At 33.6% G+C, this 13,156-nt stretch overlaps 2 protein-coding genes across 4 annotated transcripts in view; one reads left to right on the top strand and one right to left on the bottom strand.

Moving 5' to 3' along the window:
* Nucleotides 1-13,156, top strand: part of COLQ (collagen like tail subunit of asymmetric acetylcholinesterase) — a 68,543-nt gene that overhangs the window by 48,669 nt on the left and 6,718 nt on the right. For 2 of the 3 annotated variants that reach the window (XM_087917660.1, XM_026708248.2), the window contains 4 exons: nucleotides 2,554-2,614; nucleotides 7,103-7,239; nucleotides 8,221-8,340; nucleotides 9,817-9,937. In XM_087917660.1, the coding sequence (XP_087773786.1) occupies nucleotides 2,554-2,614; nucleotides 7,103-7,239; nucleotides 8,221-8,340; nucleotides 9,817-9,937 (439 nt within the window). The remainder of the gene's footprint in view (nucleotides 1-2,553; nucleotides 2,615-7,102; nucleotides 7,240-8,220; nucleotides 8,341-9,816; nucleotides 9,938-13,156) is intronic. The other variant, XM_087917661.1, reaches the window with a different exon arrangement.
* The window catches only part of PLEKHA8 (pleckstrin homology domain containing A8), a 69,846-nt gene continuing 67,913 nt past the window's right edge, over nucleotides 11,224-13,156 (bottom strand). The window contains exon 15 of the mRNA XM_087917662.1: nucleotides 11,224-11,701. The gene's annotated coding sequence lies outside the window, so the exon portion shown is untranslated. The remainder of the gene's footprint in view (nucleotides 11,702-13,156) is intronic.

Raw genomic sequence — 13,156 nt, 5'->3', positions numbered from 1 at the left:
GAAAACTCTGAAACTAAATTAAGATTTGAGGAAAATATATATTCATGCACACTGTAAAAAGGGTTAAAAAGACACAAAGAAAATTTTTACAGAAGGAAAACAACAAAAATCAGAGCGACAAATTTAATGGGTAGAGTGATAGAGGCTGCTGTGCAACGTTTGTACTGAAGCTAGCTGGAGGAACATTTTAAAACACAGTTCAATCCACTAATAGCGAGTGATCTGATGTTTTTGTATGACAGATATACAACAGTTCACTGTATGAAAAAAGTCTCAAAAGTGTCCCCAAAACTTCTTGCTCCATTACCCCCATATTACCCCCCTTCTGTTCCTTCACCTCTGCATCGCCCCTTTTTGTTCAATCGCCCCCCTGAAAAACAAAATCGCCCCCTGGGGGTGATATCACCCAGGTTAAGAACCATTGTCCTACATGGTTGTTTTCCTTGAAAAAGATCAAAGCAAATAAATTGGCAAGTAAAGCCAAATGCACAGGTATAGAAAATGTGATACCTGGTTCAACAGTAGCAAGTGTGAAAGGTATTGAGGTGTCCTGGTAGACTATCTCTTAAATATGAGCCAACAGTGGGCTCCAGCTGCCAAAAAAGTTAATGCAGTCCTAGGTTGCATTAACAGAGGTATAGTTTCAAGATCACATAGTGATATTACTATTTTATACTGCACTGGTCAGCCCATGCTTGGAATATTGCATCCAATTTTGGTCACCATAATACAAAAAGATGTTGAGACCTTAGAACAGGGGTGTTAAACTTGCAGCCCTCGGGCTGAATGCATGATGCCCATTTTAGCAAAAGGGAAAAAAAGTCTACGACATGACAATGCTAGTTTGACACTCCTGCCCTATAGAATGAGTGCAGAGAAGAGCAGCAAAGATGATTAGGAGACTGGAGGCTAAACTATACAATGAACAATTGAAGAAACTAGGTATGTCTAATCTAATGAAGAGAACTGGGGGTGATATGATAGAAGTCTTCTATTACTTGAGCAGCTGCCACAGAGATAGAGTCAACCTATTCTCAAAGCACTTGAGGGCAAGACAAGAAATAACAGGTGGAAGATCATTAAATTGAGATCCAACCTGAAATTAAGGAGAAATTTCCTGGCAGTGAGAACAATAAATGGGACAGCATACTTGTGGAAGCTGTGGATGCATCATCATTGGAGGTTTTCAAGAAGAGACTGGACAGCTATTTGTCTAAAGTGGTATAGAATATCCTGCTTAAACAGAGTATTGGATTAGATCATTAGAAGATCTCCAAGGTCTCTTTCAAATTTATTTTCTATATATTCATGGTACATTCTATGCTGTTAACCTACAAATCAGCTTTGTATATTAATAGCTTATGGGACTTACTATGGTTGTCCAGAATGCACCAGGTTAAAGGCACCAGGCTAGAACCAGGAGATTGTGACTTCTAGTTCCACTTTAACACAATCAGCTGGGTAACCTTGGGACAGTCGCTCTCTCTCAGCCTTAGGAAGGAGACAATGAAAACCACTTCTGAAAAACATTGCTGAGAAAATTGCAAGAAATAGATTAGGTTATTGACAGGAGTCAAAACTGAGTCAAAAGCACACACACACAAATCAAAACACAATTAGCAAAAATGATCTTATCTTAATGATGTACTATGCTATGGAAGTCTATGAAATAAAGCAAGAAATGCCAAGTACTATAACTCTTAGCCACTGGCTGGAACTAATGGCATTAAGCAGTGTATATTCCCTTTTCCGTTTGCATGCCAGAAACATCATTTATCTCCAGGTGGTCTTTCAAAAATCTGCCTAGGTCTTTTGTTATAGCAGAGCTTGTGACTGTATAATTGTATCTATCGACAGTAATGCATTGTTACAAGTAAAAGGTAAACACTTCGAGTCAAATCTGACTTCTGATGACTTCATAGTTTTTATTGTCACCTACCTGTTTGTCTTACTTATATTCCTGGGAGTTTCGGATACCAACCTGTCCAAGTAATAGTCCAGCCTAGCCTGTGTAGCTTCTCAAAACAGCCAAAATCAGCTTGCCACCAATAAAATATGTCTTTGTAAATTAATTTTTCCTGGGAATGAACAGGTTTGGCAAAACAATTGCCCTATACCCAAGCAAACATTATTTTTGTCCTGGAGAAATTGCCCATTTAGGGAAAACACAGAATAGGAAAATAAATAAGATCTTTTTCACACTAAATAAATGCATATTTTGTTCACATAGGTACATGGGCACATATAGGAGACATGAGGAGCTGTGGGTTGATTTCACTGACTTTATTTCAAATAAATTTTTACTTTGAATTACCAAACTGAAGAGTTTTATTGTTTGGATTAACAGGAATGTTAAATTTATGGCTTAAGACATTGTTTTTTAAATTTAATGAATGTAGATGTTTGGGGCATGCTGTCTAGGGAATTCTAGGAGTTCGAATTAATCTTCAAGTTGCCAGGTTTGAAAAATATTGATATAAGACTTTGTAATTTCCTTTATGTTACAGCTTATAGTATATATGTAGTGAAATAGTTATATGGTTTTTTTTTTAGGGACAAAAAGGAGACATAGGACCCCCTGGAAGTATAGGCCCACCAGGACAGTTAATAGCAAGTAAGACTGGGCTTTCTTAATAGCTGTTTTTCTGCTTTAATTTTAATAATACAATTATGCTAAACAGAATATACATTTCATGCTTGTTCAACCACTAGCTGAAGGAATTTCATATTTTTAAGATAACATTTTAGGGGTCACTAGGCTTTGAGGAAGGTATATGTGGAATTCGGTAAGCAAACAGCCATGGCTAAAATCACATAGCATATCATCCCCTTGATAATCATACTATATGCTGGAGGCATTCAGTGGCAAGGAAAAAGAGAATGGTATTATCCTCTGTCTCTTTGAAGTTATGATAAGCATGAAATTGATAGTTGATGTGAAATATCATATTAGAGATAAATCAAGCAAGGAACAGATTATTTCCCTTTCTGTCTGAACTAGGTAAGAGAGATGTACAGAGATTTCAATCGCTGCAATCTTTCTTAAATTCAAAATTATTGATACATTCATCAATTTTCTTTTTTTTTTTTTTTGGTAAAAGTTTTATTTCAATTTTTGACATTTTTAAAGAAACATCTCTTTTTAGTGAACAGCATGACTCCAGGTTATCACATCTCCGTACAGACATAATTTGGTTTACATATTCATCTTTCACATTTAGTTCATATCAACCTCTATATATTTTCGATTATTTTTCACAAATATTTTCTTCAAGCTTATTTATAAATTTTCCAATCATTCCTTAACCTATTCCTTTTAGCTTTAACTAATTCTCATATCATATTTATTATACTTATACTTTTATCTGTCATAATTACAATTTCATCGCATATTCTAATTTCATCATTTCAGGTAATTCCATCTTAATTCAAACACTTTAATACAAAAGTTTCTCCTACAAACACCAATTAAAGTGTGCCACCCCTATATCTTATATATCATCTAATGAGTTCCCTTTTAAATCCCAATAATTATTTAACTTAATTATCCCTTTAAACATTTATAACAATAATCTTCTAACAACTACCTAACAAATAAACTTTTTATAGCAGATTCTGCATGGTGTTTTCCCTTTCAAATACATAAAATACATTTATAATATAACAAAAAAAAGAATTAATCTATTCAAATCATCATAAAGAACTGATATTAATTTCATTACAACAATTCTCATATTTCATTTTAACTATATTCTGTAAAATCATTAATTATAGTTATCAAACTTATTATAATTTCTCTTTATTCATATTCTTCCATTTTTTCTCCCCGCTTATAATCTCATTACGACAATCTTTATAATTCATTTCAATTATATTCCATAACTTTATCAGACTTAATAAGTTATCATAATTTTTCTTTTATCACAGTAGTTCCATTTATCTCTATGTTTAGTTTTCCAATAAACCAATATTCCAATAACAAGAATATATCAGTTCCAATCTTGCATTTAATAATCTATATTTCTCTACTTGATAAATAGTTTAATACTTCTAATATATTTGTGCTACACCTTAACACCTTGCTGTATCCTCTTTCTCAATTATTAGTTAACCATTATCTCTATTTAAATAAATAAATAATTTCTTTTCTGTCTTTTAAATAAATTTCTGTCTTTTAAATAAATAATTTCTTTTCATTTTTGTACAATTCCCATATTTCTTTCTTTCTTGGTTCTGTTTTTAAGACTTCTTTTCCCCTTCATTTCCCCTTTTTTTTCTTATTCCAATTCTTATGCCCCTCCCTTTTTAAAACTTTCTTCTGCAAATCCCTTTTCTGCTGTTTCCTTTTACTTTGTTTGGTTCTCAAAATATTCCCCTTTTTAGTTGCCTCTTCAAATCTCAATTTTTTCCCCCTTTCTTTCCCCTTTCTGCTTTAAATCTCATTGCTCCAAATGCTGATTGAAAATGGTCTCTTCTTTAATGAACTCCTCCTCTTCTTTTGACAATCCATGTTGTTCTTCATACTTTAAAATCGCCATTTCTAAAAATTGTAGTGCAAAGCCAATTTGCCTCTTTCTTGTAACTTTTCTTTCATATTTCTCAGTTCCATTTTTAATTCCAAAAAAAGTTCTGCCATCTTTGATGACTTCTAGCCAGTAATTTAATTCAGCCAATGTCTAAAGGATTTATTTCTAACAATTAGCTTTATTGATTCTTCTTTAGATTTTCAGTTCCATCAAATAATCCAATAGCCAAAAGTTTATATTTATACCAAGATTGCCAAACAATCCCAAATCAATTTCTTCCTACTTCTTTCTTTTTCCCACTAGAGTTCAATATTCCACTTTTACTATCCAGGGGCTCTGTTTTATTGTAGCAAAATTTCACTTATTTATATCTAATCCAATCTTTAAGAAATCCAGGTTAAATAATTCCTTTTACCACTAGATGGCACTCTCTGTTATGTCCAAATTCCACCTTTTTTCTCTGTTTTTCTTTATTTAGGGCTTCCAAATCCAAGATTCCAATAAATCCAAATATCAATTATTATGTTTTTATTTTTCCTTTGACACATTCAAGTTCAGCTTTAAATTTGCCTATTTAGTGTCAAAATATTATTTTCTTCAATTTAAACAAGTATCTTCTTCAGGCTTCTCTTGTAAAATCCATAGCCACTTTCAGTTGTCAAAAGTTTTTTCCCCCTTTTCTCTCACTGTCTATATCTGGCACTTTAAATAATTCTCTTAAAAATTATTTAGAGTTTAATTTTGGGGTACCTTGTATTCAGTTATTGCAACAGATTAGCCCAGATGTTCAAGCAGTGCTCTTCTTCACCACTCCTGCACAATCTTATCCCGGCTAGGTCTTCCTGTTCAGGATGGCCATTTTAGACTATCACTCAGCCATCTTCAGAAGGGAGTGTTTGCCAAGCCAAGGAGAGGAGATGCAGATCCCCTTGACCTAGCTGGTGGCCTCCCCTTTCTTCACGTTCCTACAGCGTGGATCTGGCCCCAAATCAGGATGATTGGGCCCTTCAACAGGAGAGCACAGACCAGAGCCATGGACTATCGCAGTCTTCGGTCTATCCACGAGGATGACATCACCGGAAGCCTCATTCATCAATTTCTTTTGTAGCTGACATTAATATTAATGCAGCATTGTGTAGAATTCTAAGGCTTATTATTAACATATAAATATAGATGATACCAGCATTTTAATATGGTGTCATGCCTCCTTTTGAAGTTTGGGAAACCATGTTTTTCTTTGAGCTAAAACCATTTCTTTTGATGTGCCAAAACTAGGCTTTTTAGGGACACTAATGAGAACAAGCTACAAGTGTTAAGAGAGAAACATACAGGGTAGGCAAGGAGATGCAACATATTCTTATCTAAAGATATGTATCTTTTGTCATGTCTAAAGAAAGAAAGCAGGGCTTTATAACACGTAAACTACCTTTATTGTTTCATATGTTGCTTTCTGATATACTTATTGTATAATAAAAGTATGTACTGTACCCTATGTAAAAACTTGACCCATCTTAATAAACATTTTTTTTGCTTTGCCTGAAATACTTGTGTTTGTATCAGGAAGTGAAAAAGTCACTTTGCAAAGATATTGGGTGCAGCTGCAGCCCATGAAAAATGTAGGATGTATGAAACCATGGCTAAAAACAATTCAACTGCAGCTTAGAACTGGAAGATGGGCAGTATATATAAAAGAGCATTGTTTGTTTATTTATTCAATTTATATAGTATCTCATGTTTTAATGATTCTAGGTGGCTTACAATAAAATACATAAAACTCACAATATAACAACATAAAAAATAAAACATATAACAGTTAGACATTAAATCCACACAGTCAGGAGACAGGCTCTGTCTCATATCCAGGACCTCAGGTTCAGTTGCAAAATGCTGGCAGGGATGGTACCAATCTAACTCCAAGGGCCCCATCAAACATTATTTCCTCGATGACAGAACCTTCCTGCTAAATCAGATAAGGAAGAGATATCCCATATGTATCCCAATCTTGAAGAACTTTAGGGATGACAATCAGGACCTTAACTTGCACCTGAAAGCACACTGAAGCAATGCATTTAATAGAGTAGGTGTATCATCTCTGTTGAGTAACTGCACTAATAACTTCCCATGCTCTTGCATTGTGCGCCATTTGGAGCTTTCAAATCCTTTTAAATCATAGCCCAGGGTAAAACATATTGCAATATTCCAGTCTGAAGATCACAAGAGCATGAGTGACTATGAGCGAGGCTCTTTGGTTCAGGAATGGGTACATACGATATATAACCAAAGTTGCATGAGGGCCCTCCTAGCTATGAGTGACACCTCCTCTTCAGGTAGGAGCTGCAAGTTCAGTAAGATCCCCTGACTGGGCACCAGCAGTGCCATCCTCATCGAGAACCAAATATGAAAGGAATATATGTATTCTCCAGTTTATTAATATTAACAGGGAAAAAAACTATTTATAATACTTGTACATTATAAATATTAATGGTTTAGATGGCAGCTAAGATCCGGTTTGTTTTTTTCTCATATGTCTGTGTCTATTTCAGAACTTCCTAATTTGGCAATCTGATATTTTCTAGGACAATTAATGGGGCCAAAAGGGGAAAGAGGATTTCCAGGACCTCCAGGGAAATGTCTCTGCAACTCTCAGCCAAACGTGAATGGCCCACCATATGAGGAACCACTGTTTGGAGAAGCCTATTCCAAAGTACCTGCAGTAAGTGAGTTTGACAGGAATTAAGATGGCATATTATGTAATTGAAGCATGACTTGATTGCTTTGTTGAAGAACTGAGATAATTATAATAACTAAGCTAAATGCTTTTGAAGTGTCACTCTTGAGACATGCAGATAATCTTCACTTTCTGACTGCCTCATTTAGCAAGTTGTGACAGTGTAAAAAAAAAGCTTTGCAACCAATCTTTGAATGTACAACTACTACAATTTTATGCAGTCATGTATTCACACCTGTGCGCTTCCCAGCTGTCTTGCAATAAGCAGAGTAATGAAGAACACGGAAGAAAAATAATAAGTTGCAGTCCCATGATGCCTCATTGAACAATTATGGTGACTTCCTTATTGACTGAATGGAAAGTGATGTTGTAACTTCATTATGGTTTTCTGCTAGGCAACTATGGTGCTTAGTGATGGAGCTGCTGGTACCAATTGTGATTGCTAAGCTAGGACTACCTCTACTTAGTGCTAGCAATTATTGGGTTAACAATGTCATGCTTTGCTTCTGAATGAAAATACATTTAATGATATAATTAAATGATACATTTCAAGTACCAATAAATTCCTTATATCTTTGTCTATGACTGAATAGCACTGAAGGAGTATAATCCTATTTTCCTTATAAGGAATAAGCAAATATAAATGTATGCGTGTATATATTCTTCGTATTTTTTTCCAATCTATTTTTCTTATAAAATATTACAGTATATCCATAATAAGTTTACTTTTTCTGCCCTTAATTACATAAAAGCAAGCATTTGAGATATTGTTTAATGATTCCACCACAGAAGACTTTCAAATTCATAATATTTTTCTGAATTGGAGAGTCAGTTGGCAAGATCCAAAATATTGACCCCAAGCTATTCAGATTTGGAATCATCTCATATATTTGTACTGTGACTTATTGTCTTACATAAATATTATAGTGATTTAATCTCCCTCCTTTTTCTATTTGTAATATTCAGATTTTTGTAGTGAATAATCAGGAAGACCTGGAAAGATTAAACACAGAAAATGCCCTAGCATTCCGAAGAGATCAGCGATCTTTATATTTTAAAGATACTTCCGGATGGTTTCCAATCCAGGTAAAAAGGGGAAAAAACAGTGTAATTTTGAAAGAATTTGATTTCTTGATCGGTAAAAGGCATATTTTTATGTGGTTTTTGTATCTGATGTCTTCTTGGTTGTTTTTTAAGAAGTGATAGATACAAATTATTTTTTGTTAAATACATTTCAGTAAATTTTGGGATGGAGCTCTCTCCATGGGGAAATATGGCTGATCCCTATACTGTCTTCTATAAGGTCGCAATTCAGGCATTTGAAAGAGGGCATCAAATTATCTTTTAGAGTATTTATAATATTACTTTTTAAAATTATCCTTGTATTTGTATTTGTTACTTTGGATTACTGCCTATTAATTTGCTTATCTATTTATTTTGTTTTATTCTTTCATAAATTATTTGGGGCTATCCCAAGAGAAGATTAGCGCAGTGATAAAATATACACAGATAATATCAGTGTCTAGGGCATACTGGAATTTAGACTTTAGTCTTACGTATGAATAAATGCCATTGTATTCTGATTTTATTCCTGTCTACAAAAAAAGTACATATGTGTTTTCTTGAGGTAAAAACAGTGAAATGCAAAATGCAGAACAGAGTAAGAAATAGTAAGCAAAAGACATTGGAGGAACAATGAAAAAGGAGGGAGGAAGAAAAGAAATAAGAACTGCATCTAATTTATTGCTACTGTATTCACTATATCTCCCTATAGTTGTGTATCCTTGAAAATCATCTTTTCTTTCATCATTTTGTTGCCTAATTTCATACATTGCCTTTTGTTCCTAAAAAGGAATTGATGGACTTTACTTATTCATAACTAAAACATTGAATGGAATTCAGTTGGTCTTATTGATTAATTGATTGATTAAGCCTGGATCCAGCAACGTAATATTGCATGACAAGCATCTGTATTTTGTATATATTAATGTTTGTTTAGTCTTGCTGTATGTTGTCTAGAGTCAGTTGTTTGTGAAATGGATAGTTTTATAAATTTGAACCGTATAATTAATAATGTCATGTCTATTTGTTCTTAGATGTTATGCTTTAGGTAATTGGATTCATGAAAAAAAAGTTTTGACAATATACCCCTTCATATGTAGAGTATGGCTTACATTCTACTTTGGATATACATTTTTATCATAGTTCCCCCCAAAATAACTGATACAGGATTTCCAAGAATAAATTTAGTCAAATACTTGCAGAATACTGATTAAAAAAGAATTCAATAAAAGGTAATACGACTATCTGTTTTGTAGCCACAATAAGTCACCAATATCTATTTTTTCAAATCAGTAAGGACGGTATTGGTTGCATTTTATCAAAAAGAATTTAGTATCTACCTTTTCAAACCAACACATTTATTAAAAGGTGTCAGTTTTTATGAGATACAATCTTGTGAAAACAATTACCAAACTCTTCTTTATTTTTGGCTACCATAGACTAAAGAAGTCCTCTTCCTATATTGAGCTCCATTTATATAATCTTCTTCTGTGTCAGCAGCTAAGACCTTCCTATCCACTGGATCATCTGCTAGGAGATAGTAACATCTGTGGAGATGGCATCATTCAGGATGGAGAAGAATGTGATGATGGCAATACCATTGTGACTGATGATTGTATAAGTATGTTTAGTCCATTCATTTCTCAGTTTCTTAGTCTAGTTTATATACAAACTGGTAAAACACATCATAATTCATACATACAGCTGCATTTGGACACTAGTGCATGCAGTTCTTTTTAAAATATGATACTTGCTAACTAAAGACAGGATTTATCTTACAGCATTGCTGGTAGAAATACAGAGGTTTATGTGGAATAGGCAAGGTCAATTATTGGAATTATTAATTTAAAACCTTCCTATTAAATCTGGGGAAACTGTTTTTTTGAATACGTTTCAGACTAATTCTAATTTTTGGTTATCAGCATCCGTATTTGTATAGTAATTTGAATACTGAAAACAGAACATATTATCAACAATCCTTTATGTATCTATGACATTCCTTGGATTATGTTAGGGCAGTTTTTATTCCTGCCTTTCATTCTTTTTTCTTTTTTAGTAAATAGTGTATGAAAGAACAATCTGATATCTTCTAGATTTATTAGACTATGATTTTTACAATTGGACTGAACTTTTGTTAAAAATAAACCCCAAAAGGATGGTCATGGGTTGAGAATTATAATCTAAGATATTTTTTTGGTTCAGAAGTCTCTGCTAAGATTATGCAAAATAACTTTTCAGCTAATTGTACATTTGTTTGTTTTATTTATTTAATTGTACATTAGTTTGTTTTTTTATTTATTTTATATTATAAAATATTAGCTGTTTTCTCCTAAAATTATTTTAATATATAATTTTACACTGCTTTTGTATGTGCTTTTTTAAAAAAATGAATATGACATACGTGTTTTTGTATGATTTCTAAATTTTTATTTTGAATTTATTTTAAAATATCTCTGAAGAAATAACAAACTGGAAAGCTTTTTTGAAACAAAAATATACACCTAGGATTACATATGGATATATATATCATATGTAATTCTAATAAAAATAGTTTTTATATAAATATTTATATTTTAGTATAAAAAATTTGGAAGTAGATTTTATAGATTTGCAGGTTATCTTAAAACAAACAATCAAATGCTTCTTTTTTCACAGCTTTAATTGTTTTGAAGAAGATTGAAAGCAGATCATTTGAAATAATTAGCTGGTATTGGTGTGGTCCAAAACAACAAATAGAACTAATCTTTATGTCCCTTTCACCAAATCTTAAGAAATTGATATTGAACTTAGAATAAATGTAGTTGTATGAAAGCCAGCCAATGCCAGATGGATTATTTATGGCGGGGATACAAAGAAATGCTTCTTATTTTTAATTGAACCACAGATAATTTTTTTTAATAAAAGTTTTTGTCATATCTTTACTATTATATTATATTTATATTATAGTATATTTTATTTCCCTATTTTCTTATCTAGCCATTGATAAAATAAATCCCAATTTTGCTCTCTAATGGCAAATGTCAATTTACTCATTTCTGCACATTCCATTATTTTCTTAGTCACCTCCTCTTCTATCGGAATTTTTTCACTTTTTCAATTTTTGGCAAATACAATTCTAGCTGCTGTTAAAACATTTATAATCAGATATATCAATTCTCTACTGTAATCTTCAGGTAAGATACCCAATAAAAATATCTCTGATTTCAAGTCTATATGCTGTTTTGTCATTTTTTCCAGCCATGTATGAATTTTAGTCCAGTATCTTTTGGCTTCCACACCTGTCCACCACATGTGATAGTATGATCCAGGTATCTGATAACACTTCCAACATTTCTCTGATTTGTTCTTAAACATCCTTGCTATTCTTGCCGGGGATAGATGCCACCTATAAAACATCTTATATAAATTCTCTTTATATGCTGTTGACATTGTTATTTTATAGTTTCAAGACCATAATTTCTGCCATCTTTCTAAATCTATCCCATATCCAAAATTCTCTGCCCCAAGCAATCATTGTTTCAGTGATGGGATTCAAAAACTTTTACTACTGGTTCTGTGGGTGTGGCTTAGTGGGTGTGGCCATGTGACTGGGTGGGCATGGCTTTTTTTGCAGCCCCCACCTATTTTTGGAAGCTTCCTAGCCCCAGAGGAACCTCGGGGGGGGGTTGCTCCCCTAAGGCTCCTCTGGGGCTCTGGAAGAAAAGGAACAGAGCATGGGAGGGGCATGCAGCACCCCTCCAAACTCCATTTTGGGAGCTTCCTAGCCTCAGAAGAGCCTGTGGAGGGGCGTTTTTGCTCCCCTAAGGCTCCTCTGGGCTCTGGAAAGCAAAAAATGGAGGGGGGGCTGAGATCCTCCCTCCATTTTTTTGTCTTCCTGGGCCTCAGCAAGGGGAATCCCAACACAGCTGATCTTATCTACAGCTGATTGTCGGGAGGGAAAAAAAAGAAAGAAATACCTTAGGCGAATGTCCGGCAGGTGGGGTGAGTGAGCATCAGGCGGGAGGGCGACCGCGTGGGGGGCATGGCCAGCTAGAACTTAGTAATGGTTCGGTGACCCATGCCAAATTCTTGCTACCGGTTCGCCCGATTCAGTGTGAACCGGCTGACTATCACCACTGCATTGTTTCTTTTACTTCTTGTTCTTCTAATTTTACTCTAAGTATTCATATAATATAATGTAAATATCTCATCAGTACCTGTCAAAATTCAATCTAATTCAGTAAGTTCATATAAAATCTTTCTATCTTATGATCTTCATCATATCTAAAATGTATTTGCATATATGAATACCAATTCATCTCTATTTCTTGTTCCTCTTGTTCTTGCTTAGATTTGAGTTCAACCTCTTTATTTAATATTTCACCGTATCTTACTGTATGCTCCGTTTTATAGACAATTGGATATGAAAATGTCTCTATAGTTGACAACCAGACTGGTATTTTCATGTAATGTTGTTTCCTTATTTTCTCCCATATAAAGCATCACGAATATAGTGTCTCCTAAAATACCCATGTGTTTCACTTTCCTTATACCATAAAAAAAGTGTGCCATCCCAGTAATAGGTCATGACCTTCTAGTGTTAACAATCTAGTATTCCTTAAGACTATCCATGCTTTCACCCACATCAGTGTTGCCGCTTGGTAATATAATTCACAATTGGGTAAATCAAAACCTCCTCTTATTCTGGCATCTTGTAACAATTGTAATTTAATTCTTGCCTTCTTTCCCTGCCATATATACTTCAGTATTATTTTACTTAAATCCTCAAAATATTATTTCCCTAGTTTAATTGGAATTGTCTGAAACAAATATAAAATCCTTGGTAATATATTCATCTTAA

Source organism: Pseudonaja textilis, chromosome Z (assembly GCF_049901715.1).
Source record: "Pseudonaja textilis isolate UNSWEBS1 chromosome Z, rPseTex1.2, whole genome shotgun sequence".
NCBI classification, from domain to species: Eukaryota; Metazoa; Chordata; class Lepidosauria; order Squamata; family Elapidae; genus Pseudonaja; species Pseudonaja textilis.
This window is presented reverse-complemented; position numbering and strand designations above follow the sequence as displayed.